We start from the raw sequence: 19,904 nt of genomic DNA, 5'->3' as shown, positions 1-19,904 counted from the left end.
TACCTTCGCTCCGACAACTCGAATCTTCTGCCCCAATCTCGTTCTCTTCTCGTAGGCCCCTTCTCTTTTTAAACACGTTACCTGGCCTCTTCCCGGTGTTGCGTTCTTATTGGCTGCAGTTTCTGTCAGTTACAGGGACTGGCCAATGAGGTGCGGCTGATGGCTCCCTTCTGGGCTTCATGGACTTGGAGGATCCCCCTTGGGCGCGGAACAGTTGGAAGGAAAGGGGAGAGGGGCGGGCGCTGCGCAGGTGGGTGGGTAGCGCCCCGTAGAGAGCACCCTACGAGTAGCGTCTGGGCTGGTAGCTGCGTCCGTCCATGTGCTTAGGAGGAAAAACAGAGGCCTGTCATTTATCTGATTGAATGCTCTCACGAGAGGACCGATCGCAAAACTCGAAAGACGTTTCAGACCTGCTGATCAAGTTACCCACACGCTTTACAATCTTAATGGAATCGAATAGGCCGGGGAAGACTGGGGGTGTGGGCCGAGAGGAAAGGGAGTTGGATTGATAGGAGAGCCGGCAAGACTGGCTGTGATTGATATTTAGTGTGGCGTCCTGCAAAGAATAATTTGACTAAAACTCTAATTCTCATCTAAGACTCACCTAAGGGGGGGAAAATCTAATTGTTTATTGATTTTTTTTATAGGTGATGGCACTCACAGTAGTCTTCTCACGTCTCATTTGTTGCCTTTATAGTTAAAAAAAAAATCACTGGCACTCTTTCCACAGCATTGAATTGACTCCTTCTGTCCTCTGCCTGCAGCAACTACACTTCGGCTTTCAAATTTCCCTTTGGAGTCTGAGCTGCAATCCTCATACCAGTTTACTAGTGCTGTCTTCCCTACTGCAGACTTCTGACTTCTTCATTCTTCATCCTTTTCTTTTTCACCAGAACTTGTTTGCTTCATTCTTCCGTATCTACCTTTGCATCTTGTAATCACCCTTTATGCCTCAGGTACTATTCTGTTTTTCTATTTCAATGCAAAAAGTATTCCCTGAGAACTTATTCGAACTAACTATGCTAGATGACATAGGCAATTCAAAAGTCACACTTAAAATGTTAATAATAATAATGCCAGTTCTTTCTGTAAGAACTTTAGATTCCAGATAGAGAAATAACATGTGTCCATGTTAAAGATTTAAGAAGCAGTCTGCTGCAGTATCTGATGAAGGGGCAGGATGAATAAACTCTGGAAATTCAGCAAGGAGGTTTATTTAAAATGGTTGCCTAAGGCTTCATTGACATGGAGAGCTTGGAGGATTGGGAAGATGTTGGACAAATGGAAAGAACGTCTCTATTAGAAATTGAAGTCGTAAAGGTGGGGGCCAAAGAGTTTTGGAGTGGAAAATAGTGAAGAGAAGGACTTGATTGGAAGGGAGAGTGCTGGTCTTGGAACCCCAAAGATCTGCATTTTGGTTCCATCTCTGTCACTCTGATCTTTTGTTGCTGAGTTTCCTCCTTTAGTGAAATACCCTTATGTCAAAGGGTTGTGAAGATCATGTGATCTTTGAGAAAGAACTTTGAAGATCAAAAGCACCATATATTTATAACTTGAGTGCTTTGTTGTTGCTGCTGTAGAGTAATGAGAATCGTGATTACCAGAACATTGGAACCAAATTAGGAAGGGCCATGAATGCAAAGTCCAGGAATGTGGCCTGGGAACCTATTAAATGCTTTTGGCTCTCTGCTATGGTCTGGGAAAGCAGTGGAAGATGGCCCAAGACCCTGGGCCCCTGCACCCGTGTGGGAGACCCGGAAGAAGCTCCTGGCTCCTGGTTCGTTGTGGCCATTTGGCGAGTGAACGGGCGGATGGAAGACCTCTCTCTCTCTCTCTGTCTCTCTCTCTCTTTCTGCCTTTCAAATAAATAAATAAATCTTAAAAAATAAATAAATAAAAAAGGGTGATGGGATAAAAATGGCAAGATGAATCTGGAATACTGCATAGATGAGGGAGTTGGATTAGAGGCTAGAATTTGGGTACTATTGTGTTCATTTGTTTCTCAATTCTATACTTCTAAATAAGATACATTATGTAAAGTGTTATCTTTAGGGTGAAGAAAAGTATTTACAATGTATGTTGTTTTGTATATAGTATATACTTTGTGTTCCTTTATTTATTTTGTAAATATTTTAGATTAGTCTTGGAAAGGTAGTCTTACTAGTTACTTTATGGGGCACTCTCTTTCACATAAACCTTTTTGAATTGCCATTAATTACACTAACTCATCAATAGTAAAATGAATACTTCTAAGATTTTAGGTCAAAGCAGCAATGACAACAAAAGATCAGAATTAACTGGAAATGTTTTCAAAAATAAAAAATGTTGCAAGTCTTACCTTCCATTTATGAAATCAGAACTTAAATGATGAGCTCAGGTAAAATAGCTGTTAAAGTCATTCAAGAGATTTGGACACTAATAAGTTATTCTTCTGCATATTAAAAATTACAACTTTTTAAAATTACTGTTAAGGGTCAATGTTTATGATCTCTTAGTACTTTTTATTTTCTAATTTTGAATTGTTGACTAAGGAGGTAAAGATTTGATGTATTCCTTCTAAACTGGCTACTACAGTATTTATTGAAGATCCCTACACCATATTTAGCTGTCTTTCTTCCCAGAATGTGAGACACTCAGAAAGAACACAGTAATGTAAATAGTTGAGAAGGCAGTTGCAATCAATTCCTGGTTAGCTAGTAACAGAGGAAATCCTGAAACTTAAAATGTAGAAGAATGTATCACTTTTTATATTTGTCTTTGAAGTTATTTTGTGATTCTAGCGTCCTTTAGGAGATTTCAGATTTTTAAAAATTTTTTGTTAACGAAATGATCAATTCATAGACTGCAGAGCTAAGAAAGGTGACTTAGAAGGCAAGGAAATTAGTAGTTTAAAAGTGCATTCCGCATTTGTGGTGAAGAGTCAAATTGCTGATAGTGTTCAGTGCTGAGACTCTTTGAGAGATCTTGATAAGAACACTGTGATTCTCTGCTGATGTTTACATTTACATCTTGTTAAGAGTCATTTTTTCCAAGCTATGAAAAACAAGGGCAGTTCTATCCTACCTACTTAAGAGTTCGTAATGAAAACCAGATGATAGGTGTGAATAGTCTTTGTAAATTATAAACTGTATAGCCTTGTAAAAGAAATGTGGCTTCATTATATTTTTGTTTCAATGAGAAGTATTCAATATACTTTTTTCTGGTCAGGTTAACTTTTATCTTGTTTTCTAGATTGTATTTTGTGTCAGTAAGTAATCCATAAAGTGCCAACATGGGAAAGAAACGGACAAAGGGAAAAACTGTTCCAATTGATGATTCCTCTGAATCCCCAGGTATATTTCACCTATTGAGTATGAAAAGTGGTTTGTATCTCTTGAAGGGACTTACTTTAATATGTGAATGGGATCAAGGTGTATATTGTTACATAGTCTGCATTTAAGAATGTTTATGTCTACATGTGATTTAATAGTCTTCAACAACATTTTTAATGGTGTATTCCATTCTATAAAGACCATGGGCACCTGTTTCTTAATCTATTTAGCTAATTCCCTGCTGTTTCAGATTTAGGTAATCTTTAGCTTTTTAGCATTACAAATTGAACAGTAATAAACATCTTTGTATCTGAATCTCTGTACATTCAGTTATTTTCTTGTTACAGATGCTATAAGTAGAATTGCTGACTGCAAGGGTATAAAACAAAAGGTTCTTTTGATTCTGTTGCCAGATTTCCATCCCAAGATGTTTTATTAATTTACAGGCCTCTTGGTGACATAGTAAAGTGACCATTTCCCTAAACCTTCACCAGCATTTGTTAATATTATTTGTAAACATTTCTGTTCATTTTTAAAAAAGATTTATTTATTTATTTGAAAGGCAGAGGCAGAGAGGGAGGCAGAGTGAAAGGGGGAGGGGGAGGGGAGGGGAATGGGGAGCCGGAGCCAGAGCTTCCTCTGGGTCTCCCATGTGGGTGCAGGAGCCCAAGGACTTTGGCCATCTTCTACTGCCTTCCCAGGCCATAGCGGAGAGCTGCCATGATCGGAAGCCAGCCCCTTCTGCTGTTTTTTTAAGTTAAGAAATTCACCTTTTTTTCTTTTGTGTTTCTTTGACTACTGGAATTTAGTAGTTTTTCTTTTTCTTTTTCTTTTTTTTTTTTTTGACAGGCAGAGTGGATAGTGAGAGAGAGAGACAGAGAGAAAGGTCTTCCTTTGCCGTTGGTTCACCCTCCAATGGCCGCTGTGGCAGGCGCGCTGTGGCCGGCGCACCACGCTGATCCGATGGCAGGAGCCAGGAGCCAGGTGCTTTTCCTGGTCTCCCACGGGGTGCAGGGCCCAAGCACTTGGGCCATCCTCCACTGCACTCCCGGGCCACAGGAGAGACCTGGCCTGGAAGGGGGGCAACTGGGACAGAATCCAGCGCCCCAACCAGGACTAGAACCCGGTGTGCCGGCGCCGCTAGGCGGAGGATTAGCCTAGTGAGCCGCGGCGCCGGCTCGGAATTTAGTAGTTTTTCTACTCATCTGCATTCCTATTTCGTTTTCTTTGTGCGCTTTCTTCAGGTGCCACTTGACTAGCTTCTAAACCTCTGGTGTTAGGGCTGGTGCTGTGGCATAGCGAGTAAAGTGCCTGGGCGCCTGTTCAGGTCCCAGCTGCTCCACTTCTGACCCAGCTCTCTGCTGTGGCCTGGGAAAGCAGTAGAAGATGGCCCAAGTCCTTGGGCCCTTCTGCATATGTGGGAGACTTGGAGGAAGCTCTTCACTCCTGGCTTCGGATAGGTGCAGTTCCGGCTGTTGCAGCCAGTTGGGGAGTGAACCAGAGGATGGAAGACCTCTCTCTCTTTCTCTCTCTGCCTCTCCCTGCATATAAACCTCTGGTGTCCCTGGAACAGTTCAAGTCCCTTAGAATGGCTTTCCAGCCCTTTACATTCCTGGCCACAACAGGGTTTTCAGTCTTCGATGACAGTTGGACAGTTTTTATACATGTGTGAGTCCACCATTTGGGAAGACAGTGTGCACTAAATGCCTTGGTTCATGAGACTGGCCTTTTGGGATTGCTCTTCTTTCCCAGAGGTCATGATTAATACTTGAATTATAAAGTCCGAAAGACTTGAGCCCACATGTACCGTAGCCACTCAATAGTTCTATGACCTTGGACACTATATATTATTTTTCTCCCTTGCCTTAGGATGAATTTGAGGATTCAGTGAGGTAAGGTATGCAAAATAGCTAGCACAGCTTATATGAAGTGTGCAGTCAGTATCAGAATTTATTACTGCTCTTATCATCTAGGACTCTACAGATGTGACCTTTCCTGGGAAACTTTTGGCAGCTTTAGCCTTCTCCTCTTTGGCTGGTACAGCATATGTCCTGCACGTGATTTAGCTGGCTTTTTTCCCCAGAATGTTAGCTACTCACAAAGAAGAATTGCAGGGGCTGACATTGTGGCACAGCGGGTTAAGCTGCTGCTTGCAGTGCTGGCATCCCTTATGAGTGCTGGTTCAGGTCCCAGCTGTTTCCAATCCAGCCTCTTGCTAATGTGTCTGGGAAGGCAGCAGATGATCTCCCAAGCGCTTGGGCCCTGTCACTCATGTTGGAGACGTGGATGGAGTTCCTGGCTCCTGGTTTTGGCCTTGGCTAGCCCCAGATGTTGCAGCCAGTTTAGAAAGTGAACCAGCTAATGGAAGATATCCCCTTCCCCCAACTGCTTTGCTTTCCAAATAATGAATGAATGAATCTTTTTTTTTTTTTTTTTTTAACAAAGAACTGTGCCTTGATTGTTTGTAGGTTCCCAGGCATCTTGCACAGTCCTAGCCAGCAACAGGTGTATTACTGAGTGAATGAAGGATCTTCTATGCAAACTATTTTTATGTTCACTAAATTTATTTTTGAAGTCACAAAACATTTCTTACAAAATTGCATTACATTCTGCACAGTGCTGTGACAGATGCCAGGGGTATGTGGACTAGTTAATATCTTCCCTGTCCCCATATCCAGATGCCACCATGTTCACAGAGGAAGATGTTCACAATAATTACACAGCAGGGATTCTTTTCATTTAAACCACCAACGATGAACAAAAAATAAAATTACCCACTCTGTTGCTGTTTTGAAATTTTAGTGTCAGTTTTTGCATGCCCATTCCCTCACAGCCATGCTTGTAACCAATTAAAAGAGTGCATTCATTGAACTCCAGAGATTCACTGCAGATCAAATTCAGGATACCTGTTAAGCAGAGGAATGTTGCCTTTTTAAACAAAAGTATTCCCTGTAAGCCTATTACCATAAGGAGAGTTGGAAATATGATAAAGGGCCTTAGTATAAAGAAAAGAGCCAAATAATGTGGAATGAATCTATATGGGCAGTGGTGGTTCTAAGGTATTCAAAGAGCAAAATTTCAAATTTGCATAAGATTCTTTTCTCTCAATCAAATGCTCAAGTATCAGATTTTAAGTTTTCAGATTATCTGTCCATACAATAAATTTATTTTGAAGTTTGATAAAGGTTAAGTTTTGAGGTTAATTGAAGGAAGTTCTTTTTATATTCTGTATTTCTTCTTTACCATTTTAATAGAGCCTATGTGCAGACACATTAGAAAAGGACTGGAACAAAGTAATCTGAAAAGGGCGCTGGTGGATGTGGAGTGGAATATTTGCCAAGACTGTAAGATGGACAATAAACTAAAAGACAGATCTGAGGAAGAAACAGAAGAAAACCCTTCAGTTTGGCTGTGTCTTAAATGTGGCCATCAGGTATGCCTATGTTTGGATCAATAAGGGGTTTTAGAAATCTCTTTCAACTTGTATTAGAAAGTATTACCTGTAAGTACGATCTGGATAATCATGATGCCAGCCGGTGTAGATCTTGTTTTCTGGGGAACCAGGTCTGAGACAGATTTGTATATAGGTACTGTATTGGTGCATGTTCTCAAGTACCAAACCAGTAAGATGGAAGCAGTTTTAGGCAGAGGGAGAAACTGGTTGAAGGGATGAATTGCAATAGAGCCTCAGCCAGCCCCACATTTAACTGTGAGCCTTCAGAGATGTCCTGAATTGAAACAAGCAGCCAAGTCTTATACCTGTGTGTAGACAAGTCACTAGATATGCACTGCCCCTTGCGTGGTGTAGGAACCTGGGCAAGGCAGCCCCCTTTTGTGACAATAGTTTCTGGGAATGGATGGACTGAGCTCAGACCCTCTCAGTAAGCCACGTTCCCAAGAGTTGGGGGAATGAATACTATGGTCATGCAGGGTGAGAGAGTATTTGGCTGGCCCATCACAGTGTCTGATACACCAGCTCACAGCAATTGCCATGTTACTAAATGTTAGAACCTTTTAGTCACCCTTAGTGGTGACAACTTTAAATGTTAGGAACCTGGCTACTAGCCTATACTGAATTTCAACATAAGGCAGACAGAAATTTTTTCATTTTTTAAAATTGAAGATGTCATTGAGAAAATCATAGATTCACATCCAGTTCTAAAGAATGATACAGAGATTTTTTTGCATAGTGTTAACGTCACGTACATGGTTTTTTAAAATATTATGCACATTGATATAGTCCTCTGGCCTCATTCAGATCCCTCTAGTATTTTCTGTCATTTGTGTGGGCATTATGTTCTGTATACTTTTATTACCACAGATTTGTGTGCCCATCACTACAGTCAAGATAATGAATTTGGAACAGGCATTTAGCCTAATGTGAAGACATCTGCATCCCACATCAAAGTGCATAAGTTTTATACCTGGGTCTAGCACCTGATTGTGACTTCTTGCCAGTACAGATCATGGGAGACAGTGGTGATGGTTCAACTAATTGGGTTCCTGCCACCCAGGTGGGAGACCTGGTTTATATTCCTGGGTCCTGCCTCCTATCTTCTGTCCCAGCCAAGCCCTGGCCATTACAGGCATTTGAGGAATGAACTAGCTAGTGGTGTTCTTTCTCTGTCTCTCAAATAAATTGTAAAGTGATAAAAATTACACTGAATTGTTCCAACATCATCAAGAACTCATTACCCTTTTATAATCATATATCCCTATTATCATGCCTCTCCCTAGTATCTGGCTACCACTACTCTGTTATCTAGTTCAAAAAATTTTGTAATTTAAACAATGTTACATGAACAGTATTACACAGTATAGGCCCTAAGATTTTATTTCTTTAGGATAAATGTCTAAGAGTGAAATTGCTGGGTCCTCTGATAATTAAATGTTTAGATTTTTAAGAAACTGCCAAGGTACTGGAGCTGTGGCGCAGCAGGTTAACTGTCACCTGTAGTATCGGCATCCCATATGGATGCCCATTCAAGTCCTGGCTGTCCCACTTCTGATCCAGCTCCCTGCTAATGTGCCTGAGAAAGCAGTGGAGGATGGCCCAAGTTCTTGGTCCCCTGCGCTCATGTGGAAGACTGAGAGCAAGCTCTTGGGACCTTGGCCATTGTGGCCATTTGGGGAGTGAACTAGTGTATGGAAGATGTGTCTCTCCCTCTCTCTGTAACTCTTTCAACTAAATAAAATAAATGTTTTAACAAAACAAAACTGCAGTTTTTTAGAGTGACTGTACCATTTTATGTTCCTACCAGCAATGTATGAGTAATTTCCTTTTTCAGTATCTTTGCCAACATTTAGTATTGTCAGAATTTTTATTTTAGCCATTGTCATAAGAGTATATTGATAGCTTAAACAGCCTACGTTAGGAGCTGGTGTTTGGTCTAGCAGTTAAGATGCTGGTTAAGATTCTTGTGTTGCATATTAGAGTGCCTGGGTTTGATTCTGGGCTCCATGTCCAGCTCTTTGCTCTTGCAGACTCTGGGAGGCAGCAGGTCATGGCTCAAATGGTAGTCTCCCAGCCACACATCTGGGAGACATGGATGGAGTTCTCGGCTCTTGGTTTTGGCCTGGCCAAACCCCTGGTTGTTGTGGGCACTTGGGGAGTGAACCAGAGGATAAGAGATCAGTGTTTCTGCCTTCCAAATAAAAAAAAAAAAGAAAAAAAAAGTTTCTATTGCTTATTTGTCATTTGAAAATTGAGCCTCTTCATACAGATGATGAGTATGAATATATTTTACTATTTTGTATTTTTCAGAATATATTTCCTGTTATAAATTTTATTCTGCTCCCTTTTTAATTCCTCGGGGTAAGATGGTGTCAGTACTAACTGTTCATGTTCATCCCACTAGCTGTCTTCTGCACTCTTAGCTAGTGATTCTTTTTTTTTTTTTAAACATTTTATTTATTTATTTGAGAGGTAGAGTTACAGAAAGTGCAGAGGGAGAGATAGAAAGAAAGGTCTTCCATCCGCTGTTCCTTTCCCCAAATGGCCACAACGGCTGGAGCTGTGTTGATCCAAAGCCAGGAGCTTCTTCCAGGTCTCCCACATGGGTGCAGGGCCCACTAGGGCCATCTTCTGTTGCTTTCCCAGGCCATAGCAGAGAGCTGGATTGGAATAGGAGCAGCGGGGACTAGAACTGGTGCCCTTATGGTATGCTGGCACCTCAGACAGAGAATTAACCTATTGCGCCACAGCGCTGGACCCACTAGTGATTCTTAATTGTTATCTCAAGATAACTCCTTCATGGGCTGGCGCTGTGGCTCACTTGGCTAATCCTCCACCTGTGGCTCTGGCATCCCGGGTTCTAGTCTCGGTTGGGGCGACAGATACTAGTCCTGGTTGCTCTTCTTCCAGGCCAGCTCTCTGCTGTGGCCCAGGAGGGCAGTGGAGGATGGCCCAAGTGCTTGTGCCCCTGCACCCGCATGGGAGACCGTGAGGAAGCGCCTGGCTCCTGGCTTCAGATCGGCGCAGCACTGCCCGCAGTGGCCATTTGGGGAGTGAACCAACAGAAGGAAGACTTTTCTCTCTGTTTCTCTCTCACTGTCTATAATTCTCTCTCTCTCTCTCACTGTCTAATTAAGCCTGGCCAAAAATAAATAAATAAATAAAAATGATAACTCCTTGTGTTTCAAATGATCTCAGATATTATATTTTTAAAATTAGCATTAAATTTTAATTTATTTATTTTGGAATTAAACATTGAGGGGGATAAATTAAACAGGTAGTGTTTGATATCATAAAGAATTAGAAGCCACTGATGTGTATTCTCCAAAGCCTATTATTTAGCGGCAGTAGAAACAATACCAGCTATTGTAGTATGGTCTGTTTAAAAGTTGGTACCCTAGTTCTTGTATGTACACAGTGAAGATATATTTCTTAACAGTGATCTGACCTTGTTTCAGGTGGCAGAAAATATGGTTTTGTTCTTTTATAAATAAACCTATGTATCTTTTAGGTTAAAGCCCCCCCCCCCCTTTTTTTTTAAGATACTTATTTTATTTGAAAGGCAGACAGTTACAAAGAGAGAGGGAGAGATGGAGGGAGATATTCTATCCACTAGTTCACTCCCTAAATGTCCACAAATGGCTGGTGCTGGGCCAGACCGAAGCTAGGGCCAGAAGCTTCATCTGATTCTCCCACATGGGTGCAGGGGCCCAGGTACTTGGGCACCTTCCGCTGCTTTCCCAGGCACATTAGCAGGGAGCTGGATCAGAAGTGGAGCAGCCAGCACTCAAACCAGCACCTATATGGGATGCTAGCGTTGCAGTCTGTGGCTTAAACTTGCTACTCCACAATGCTGGCCCCTAAAGTCTCCCATTTACTTGTTCAAATTAATACTTATCAGTTACCTTCCATGTGTTAGATGTTTTAAGATTTCTCTATCAGTTTGAGCCTTTGGAATTTATAGTACCAGGGAGAGAGGATATAAATATCTTAACTTAAATACAGAGCAGAAAATAAGCAATGCCACCAGGAATTTATACCGTTTACAAAATTTTTTTATTCATTTGTTTTCATTTTATTTGAAAGTGAGCAAGAGAGATTGTGAGAGGGAGAGACAGAGATGTTCATCTGCTGATTCACCCCCGCTACCCCTAGTGTCTATATTAGCCAGAGCTGGACCAGGTTGAGGCCAAGAGCCTACCACTCTATCCAGGTCTCCCTTGCGTGTGGCAGGGACCCAAGGACTTGAGCCATCACCTCTGCCTCCCAGAGTGTACTTTATCAGGAAGCTGGATCAGAACAGAGTAGATGAAACAGGCACTTGGATTATGGGATGTGAGCATTTCAATGAGTGACTTACCCACTGTGCCAAACGCCTGCCCCTGTACCATGTTTTATAGGATTTTGTTTACAGGAAGGTTACAGTATTTTTATCTCCTGGAAAGATAATCATAGTCTTCTGGGAGGTGGTGGCTTTTGAACAAGATTCCGAAGAGTAGATGGGATTTGGTCAGGTGATAGTAACGGTGAAGGATTCTAGAGCAAATAGAATTACATGAACCAAACTGTATAGTTGTAGAAGTGCTGAGTATATTTTAGCTATAGTTGGTATGGAATAGAAGAATATGCTGGAAATGTAGGCTGAGGTAAGAGAGTACCTAGTTTGTTCATTAGAAAAGAGTTTAAGAGGGCAAGTTTAATTTTAAAATTGTATATGAATAGAGCTTTGTTTCAGGAACATTAAACTGAAAAAAAGTATGTGGAGAAGGAAGCTGAAGTTAAGAGCTGCTAAGAGGTCCCAATCAGAATTAATGAGTCCTACATTAGTGTGAGCTTATTGAGATTGGAAAGAAAAAGTTGGAGGCTGCGCCGCGGCTCAATAGGCTAATCCTCCACCCAGCGGCACCAGCACACCGGGTTCTAGTACCAGTCGGGGCGCCGGATTCTGTCCCGGTTGCCCCTCTTCCAGGCCAGCTCTCTGCTGTGGCCCGGGAGTGCAGTGGAGGATGGCCCAAGTGCTTGGGCCCTGCACCCCATGGGAGACCAGGAGAAGCACCTGGCTCCTGCCATCGGATCAGCGCGGTGCGTCGGCCACAGCGCGCCAGCCGCGGCGGCCATTGGAGGGTGAATCAACAGCAAAGGAAGACCTTTCTCTCTGTCTCTCTCTCACTATCCACTCTGCCTGTGGGGGAGGGGGGGGAAGCAAGTTGGAGAAGAGCACTTGAAGTGCATTGTTTTCTAAACATCTTCCTCCTTGAATGTCTTTGGTTGCCTACAGATATTTAAATCTTAACAAGGTCTAGACTCTAGGAGTCTAACAATTTTATATTTCAAATTGCAAGAAGGGCAGAATTTCTTGAACCACTTGATTGTGATAGATTATGAATTCTCTCCTCTGTTGGTGAGTTTTTGTGGCTTTGAAGTTTATGATTGTGATTCTCCAGGGCTGTGGCAGAGATTCAAAGGAGCAGCATGCCTTGAAGCACTATATGACACCAAGATCTGAACCTCACTGTTTGGTTCTTAATTTGGATAACTGGAGTGTATGGTGAGTTTCAATTCCTGTGCTCATTGGGTGGAAAAGTATTTAAAATATTAGAAGATGGAAGTTTCTGAAAATATTTAAGAATCAAGAAAGTTAAAAAATTTTTAGTATTTGTTTAAATACCATCACTTTCAGAAGACCAGCGAATATGACATTTTAAGTAGCTTTTTTTTAGTATTACACAGTAATTGTTTCCTGTAAAAACTTAGGAATCTTCTTCATTTTGTTTTTCTTGCTTGTGATATTATAAAGAATGTAGTGGGTTGTTTATAGTTTAAAGATTGGGACTTGGGGATAGCATTGTGGAAAAGCAGGTAAATCTGCCATCTAATGCTGGCATCCCATAAGAGTGCTGTTTCAAGTCCTGGTTGCACCACTACAAATCGAGCTGTCTGTTAATGGCCTAAGAGCAGCAGAGGATGGCCCAGGTGTTTGGGCCCCTGCCACCCTTGTGGGAGACCTGGATGAAACTCCTGGCTCCTGTCTTTGGCCTGGCCTAGTCCTGGCCATTGCGGCCATCTGGGGAGTGAGCCAGTGGATGGAAGACCTCTCTCTCTCTCTTTGTCTCTCCTTGCTCTGTAACTCTGACTTTCAAGTAAATAAATAAATATTAAAAAGAAAAAAATATTGGGACACTAAGAACAAATTTCAGATAAATGAGAATATAGTAAAATTTTGGCAGTGAATATGCATGAAAATAAATGTCAGTCTGATATGTTTTCCTATATTTTAACATAATCTAATTTTCATGACTTTTAACATAATCAAAATATTTTTTCATAACAATGTTCACTGAATGTCATCTGTCAGTTGTAAAATTTGTTTACTTTTGAAACAAGTGTAGGAAGGGCTTTGACTTTAATATTGTAACCAATGCAGTAAAATGTTTGGAATTTTTTTTTATAATATTTATATGTAGCCATAATTCTAGCTAACTTTATTAATAATAAACTAGAGTTAATATGCATAACTTCTTTAAGAAAATAGAATTTTTTGTAAAGATTTATTTATTTATTTGAAAGGCAGAGTTACAGAGAGAGAGAGAAAGAGACAGAGAGAGAGAGAGATCTTCCATCCACTGGTTTACTCCCTAAATGGTTACAGTGGTTGGAGCTGAGCGGATCTGACGCCAGGAGACAGGAGCTTCTTCTGGGTCTGCCAAGTGTGTGCAGGGGCCCAAGGACTTGGGCCATCTTCCGTTGCTTTCCCAGGTGCGTTAGCAGGGAGCTGGATTGTAAGTGAAACAATTACAATTGAAAACAAACAAGCTGGGACTCAAACTGTCACCCATATGGGATGCCGGCACTGCAGATGGTGGCTTTACCTGCTACACTACAGTGGCAGCCTCAGAAAATAGAATTTTTATTTTCATTTTCTCTAGTGAATAATTTGATGGTTACATACTTTGGGTTCTAGGAATTATAATTTGCCTCCTTTTTTATTTGTCCATTTATCACTTTTCTTCTCTTTGATCTTTCCGGGACACAGGTGTTATATTTGTGATGATGAAGTCCAGTATTGCAGTTCAAACCGACTGGGCCAAGCAGTTGATTATGTTAGGAAACAATCTGGTATTCCAGCACCAAAACCAGGTAAATTATTTGTTTCTTAATCTGTACTATAATGTTGATTGCATATCTGCTGATATTTAGATTTATTGTACTACCTGGCATTACATACAGCTGAGTAATATTGTTTATGATTGATCTCAAACTGTGAGATACTGATCTCAAACTACATTTGGCTCAGAATATAAAACAGTAAACTATATTCAATTATAAGATGTTATAGGGGATGTGATAAATAATTTAGTGAGATGTGGTGAGGGGTCTAGACTAGATAATAGGTACTGGATACTGTTCCTGTAACACCAGCCTATGTTGTTTGTACTGCAATATATTTTGTAATAGAGAGACTTCAATCTGGCTGCTGGAATGATGTGTACTTGTAAAAGTATTTATTGTAACTCCTGCTAATGGTTAGATACATCTCAGACTCTTTCCATGTGCAGTTATGTTAGTTGGGTTAGCATACAGCATTTGCTTTGAGGTTTTTCTTTAGATTTTTACTGTCACAGGTATCTTTGTTAGAGCCAAAATTGCTTGTTGTTGACTTAAGGGTCAGTTTTTGACCAAGAGAATTCAAATTTACTTCACATTCACATTTTTATTGTTTTTCACTTTTGTTTCACAAAACTGTCCTCACTTGTAATGAATTTTTGTGCAGTACAAAAGGGAAGATTTATACCGAAGCATATACTATTGAGTTTCATTTGTCAAACTCAGTACTCATCAGTTCCATTTTTGTTTGTTTGTTCTTCTTTCTATCATAATTTAAAAATATTTATTAGATAACATTTAACATCAAATTGGTGGTAAATGTTAGGTAAAAATCACAATTTCTAGATTTCTGTCCAGAGTATAACTTTGTATTTGATTTGGCTGTATTTACACATTTTGCTAAACCTTTTCTTCTTTTCTTAAAGCAGAGAAAGATAATGGGAGCATTGAACTTGAGAATAAAAAATTAGAAAAAGAGAGTAAAAATGAACAAGAGAGAGAAAAAAAGGAAAACATGCCTAAAGAAAATCTGCCCTTGAATTCTGCTTCCCAAATAACTGTGAAAGGACTCAGTAACTTGGGAAATACGTGTTTCTTCAATGCTGTTATGCAGGTGCCAGTGTCAATTTTCTCCCTTTCAAAAAAAAAAAAAAAAAAAAAAGCTAGCCTTTTGCTCATAAGATCTGTTTCTTAAGGAATTGATTTTTCTTCCCTAAGTAATGTATGTCTATGACTTAAAAGAAAACTCAAGGACAGTTATTACATGTCAGTAAAACATCCTGGTGAGCTTGGGTGCCTTGGGGTTTAAACAAACATGAGTTCAGCCTTCATGGAGCTTGGATTTGGGTGGAGGAAAGCACATGATAACTTCAGTGTAACAAATATTAGTTACAAGTGGGAGTGGGTGGTGGTGAGGGAATTGAGAACTGGGTAGGTACTTTGATTGGGTGCTGGGAGAATGCCCCTGAAATGAGCAAGCAAAGAACTGAAGATTTTAAAAGCCATGTGATTTTCTGTTTTGATAGAATAGAATCTTAAGAACTAATTGGAATGAATTGATATGCCATTCAATAGTTTTACTTTTCTTCTCCATCCTACATTCCAGAATTTATCACAAACACCAGTGCTTAGAGAACTACTAAAAGAAGTAAAAATGTCTGGAACGATTGTTAAAATTGAACCACCTGATTTGGCACTAACAGTATGTACTTAAATATTTTCTTTTATAATCAGTAACTATACTCTTTGTAAACATCCATACCGTAAAGTACTTTAGAAAATTGACATTCTTTTCTATGATTTTTGTTTGTTTTGGCTGTGTTTTACTTTAGATTGCCAAGTTAGCTTTCAGGCCTGTCCTGTTTTTCTGTGTTTGATTTCCTTCTTGGGAAACCAAGGGAGCCCAGAGTAAGGTCTTCTATCCACTGGCTCACTCCTCAATTGGCCGCAATGACCAGAGCTGCGCCAATCCAAAGCCAGAAGCCAGGAGCTTCTTCCAGGTCTCCTAAGTGGGTGCAGAGGCCCCAAATGGCTACAATGGTTGGGTCTAAGCCAGGCCAAAGCCAGGAGCCTGGAGCTCCATTTGGGTCTCCCATGTCGGTGGTATGGGACCAAGCACTCGGGCCGTCTTGCTTCGCTTTCTCGGGTGCATTATTAGGAAGGAGCTGGATCAGCAGTGGAATAGCTAGGACTGGAAACCGTGTTCATATGGGACACTGGTGTCACAGGTGGGCAGCTTATCCTGCTGTACCACAGAGCTGGCCCTGCTTTTAATTATCTAGTAAGGTGCCTTAACTGTGTAGACGAATGAATTTTACTTTAACCATTTTTATTATTAATATTTTGTTTTGACTATTGGTTCTTAGGTGGGGAATTCCTGATAATCTAAAACTATCAAATGATAGAACTGAATTCTCCATTAGATAGTTAGACAGTCTATGACCAGAATGTCTCTGTGTCTTTGAATATACATTTTTTATTATTTATTTTTATTTTTATTTTATTTTTTAAATCTTATTTTCATTTTTTATTATTTTATTTTATTATTTTTTTTATTTTTGACAGGCAGAGTGGACAGTGAGAGACAGAGACAGAGAGAAAGGTCTTCCTTTTTGCTGTTGGTTCATCCTCCAAATATACATTTTAAACTTTTCAATAGGGCATCTCTGTCAGGAACATTGGCAACAGATGTTAAGTAGTTACATTTTGGTAACATAAATAATTCCAAAATTTGACTGAAGAAAGTAATTTTTATTCCCATATTCAGGAACCCTTAGAAATAAACCTTGAACCTCCAGGCCCTCTTACTTTAGCCATGAGCCAGTTTCTTAATGAGATGCAAGAGACCAAAAAGGGAATTGTGACACCTAAAGAACTCTTTTCTCAGGTCTGTAAAAAGTGAGTATCCATTTTGATTGTGCTTTCTGTGCATCAGGAAGATGCTGAGAAATAATACATAAAAATTAATAACATTAGAACCACCCTAGTCTGTGTGTGTGTTATTTATGTATATAATACAGAATAGTATTTCATTTGAATTTCTGAAAATGTATTTTATAATTAAAAGTCTGCCAAAAGTTGTTGCTAAACAGAGGTTTTAAGGAAGTAGAACACTTTTCGACTTAAAAGTGCCCAAGATTTTATAAAAGTAGCTCTGTATTTTACTCAACTCATCGTTGCTTTTCTTTCTTTTGTTTTTCTGCAGAGCAGTGCGATTTAAAGGCTATCAGCAGCAAGACAGCCAGGAGCTGCTTCGCTATTTATTGGATGGGATGAGAGCAGAAGAGCACCAAGTTAGCATATTATGACCATCATATTTTATAAACCCATCTTCATGAACTTGATTGTCATTTGATTCCATAAGGTTTATTAAAGCAATGAAAGCTAGTTATTGAGGCCATTGTGCTTTACATCTTCTTTAACCAGTATGTAAGAGAATTAGAAGTGATTCTATTTTACTTGATGCTTTAGTTTAGTTGATACTTACAGCAATATTGTTCTTTTTTTTCCTGAGATTTCTATTATTTATTTGAAAGGCAGAGAGGGAGATACAGAAAGAGAAATAGCTGTTACATCTACCAGTTCACTTCCCAGATGACCATAGTGGCATGGCTAGGCTAGTTCAAAGCCAGGAGCCACGAACTCTATCCAGGTCTCCCATGTTGAGGAGGCAGGGGACAAAGTATATGGGTCATCTTCTGCTGCTTTCCCAGGCACAGTTGTTGTTGTTGTTGTTGTTTTTGAAAGATTTATTTATTTACTTGAAAGGCAGAGTTACAGAGAAGGAGAAGCAGAAGCAGATAAGTCTTCCATCTGCTGGCTCACTCCCTAGATGGCCACAACAGCAAGGGATGGGCCAGGCCAAAACAAGGAGCCAGTAGCTTCTTCTGGGTCTCCCATGTGGTTAGAGGGCCCAAGGACCTGGGCCGTCTTCCGATGCTTTCCCAGGCTCAGTAGCAGGGAGCTGGATTGAAGTGGAGCAGCCACGACCTGAACTGGCACTCCAGTACAGCATACTGATGTTGTGGGTGGCAAGCTGAAACTGAATTTGCTGCACTGCAACATCAGCTCTGGCAATATTATTATTTTTTTTAATTTTTTTTTGACAGGCAGAGTTAGACAGTGAGAGAGAGAGACAGAGAGAAAGGTCTTCCTTTTTCTGTTGGTTCACCCCAAAAGTGGCTGCTACGGCTGGCGCGTTGCAGCCTGCGCGCTGTGCCAATCCAAAGCCAGAAGCCAGGTGCTTCCTCCTGGTCTCCTGTGCAGGTGCAGGCCCAAGGACCTGGGCCATGCTCCACTGCACTCCCGGGCCACTGCAGAGAGCTGGACTGGAAGAGGAGCAACCGGGACAGAATCTGGCGCCCCAACCGGGACTAAAACCCGGGGTGCTGGCGCCACAGGTGGAGGATTAGCCTAGTGAGCCACAGCACCGGCCAAGGCAATATTATTCTTAAAAAGGTTCAGTTATATTAGCCTCTACCAGGAGTACTACAAAGTATTGGAAAATATTTCTGCCCAAACAATTCTCAGTTGTAGTATACCCTTATTCTGAGTGTGATTTAACAGTTTTTCATTTTGTTAGAATCATGAAACATTTGTGACATCATCAAATTGTTGTTGATTATCAGGATGTAAAATAATGTAATTGGGGATGTCAGTTTAATTAATAATTATAATAATAGTAATAAGAACTAGTATTTATTTGGTTCTTATTTTATGCCAAGTGCTGCTCTGTGTTATGAATTACCTTTACTTAGTTCTCTTGTTCTCTAGGTAGATTGCTGTTATGGAATGAGAAAATAATAACAGCATCTAATTTTCTATAGGTAGATGCTGTCACTATTTTATTTCTATGAAGTTCTGGTATAGAGAAGTTTTTTATCCAGGTCAGGTTCACCGAGTAAAGATGGGGCTGGTTTGAAATTTAAGAGTGTGTTATTGTAGCTACCTTGTAACCACTCTATTTATAAGGCAAGATATTTTCAGTGTCTTTCTAAAAGAGTTGGGTATATTCTGAAAAGCTTTGTTTAAATAGGTTTAAGATCTTGAAATGATAAGAAACTACATTTATTTAGGGGTTAGTGATTGCTTTATAGTCATAATTCCTTTTGGCTCCTTGCATTAATTTTGAAAATGTAATTTTAGAAATATTGATTTTTACTAAAGTCAGTCTGGGGAGCTACATCTCGATCACTTTCCTGACTTGATTACGTATTTTCTAAGGAAAATAACTAAAATTTAAATTTAATAGTATATATATATCCATTTTATTACTTTTAGAGAGTGAGTAAAGGAATTCTTAAAGCATTTGGTAATTCTACTGAAAAATTGGATGAAGAACTAAAAAATAAAGTTAAAGGTAATGTCTGACTTTTTGAACTAAAACACTATAGTTGAATTCCTCTGTACCTTAGGACAAGATTGCTGGTACATGTATTTCAAATCCACAGTTATTAACATACAACTATTTCTACATAATTGATTTTCAAAAATTGTCAATATTCCCAAAGTGAATGTTTCAGAAAAATTTTAATTTGTATATTCTTTTTATGCATTTTTATAGTAAAATTTACATGGAGCTAATATGGCATCACAGTTTTCTTAAAAATTCAGAACTATCATGAGTAGTAATCTATGAATTACATTGTTACTGTGGTTTGTTAGTGACTGGTTTATTAATTGTGGATCCAACTTAGGTTTATGTTGTATGTAGTAAGGACTGAGGATCTGTCCAGTAGGACTTTCTATGATGATGGAATTCTTCTACATTTATACTTCCCTAGAGGTTACTAGCCATAGGAGCTGCTGGGCAGGTGAAAGATCACTGGTGAAACTGAAAAACCACATTTTTCTTTTTATTAAATCTTGTCTAAATAGTCACAGTTGCCAGGGCTACTGTATTGTAAAGCTAAATGGATTCAGCTTATAGCAACCCTTGTCTCCCTTGGTCCTCTTGAGAACCTTGCTGGGAACAGAGTGGTACCTGCTGGCACTGTATCTTAAACTGGGTTTCTGTGTAAATGCATACCTATCAT

At 40.0% G+C, this 19,904-nt stretch overlaps 1 protein-coding gene across 12 annotated transcripts in view; it reads left to right on the top strand.

The window, feature by feature from the left end:
• USP16 (ubiquitin specific peptidase 16) overlaps positions 1–19,904 on the top strand; it is a 39,187-nt gene that overhangs the window by 249 nt on the left and 19,034 nt on the right. For 2 of the 12 annotated variants that reach the window (XM_008267159.4, XM_070071897.1), the window contains exons 2-10: positions 3,232–3,332; positions 6,566–6,744; positions 12,210–12,313; positions 13,799–13,902; positions 14,796–14,983; positions 15,476–15,571; positions 16,637–16,767; positions 17,075–17,162; positions 19,150–19,228. In XM_008267159.4, coding sequence (XP_008265381.2) covers positions 3,272–3,332; positions 6,566–6,744; positions 12,210–12,313; positions 13,799–13,902; positions 14,796–14,983; positions 15,476–15,571; positions 16,637–16,767; positions 17,075–17,162; positions 19,150–19,228 — 1,030 coding nt within the window. In that variant the 5' untranslated portion in view covers positions 3,232–3,271. Of the gene's footprint in view, positions 1–119; positions 251–764; positions 957–3,231; positions 3,333–6,565; positions 6,745–12,209; positions 12,314–13,798; positions 13,903–14,795; positions 14,984–15,475; positions 15,572–16,636; positions 16,768–17,074; positions 17,163–19,149; positions 19,229–19,904 lie in introns of those variants that run through there. The other 10 variants (XM_070071894.1, XM_070071890.1, XM_070071892.1 and 7 more) reach the window with 10 other exon arrangements.

Source organism: Oryctolagus cuniculus, chromosome 4, assembly GCF_964237555.1.
Source record: "Oryctolagus cuniculus chromosome 4, mOryCun1.1, whole genome shotgun sequence".
Lineage (NCBI taxonomy): Eukaryota > Metazoa > Chordata > Mammalia > Lagomorpha > Leporidae > Oryctolagus > Oryctolagus cuniculus.
Note: the sequence above shows the minus strand (reverse complement) of the source record. Positions and strands in the feature narration are given on the sequence as shown.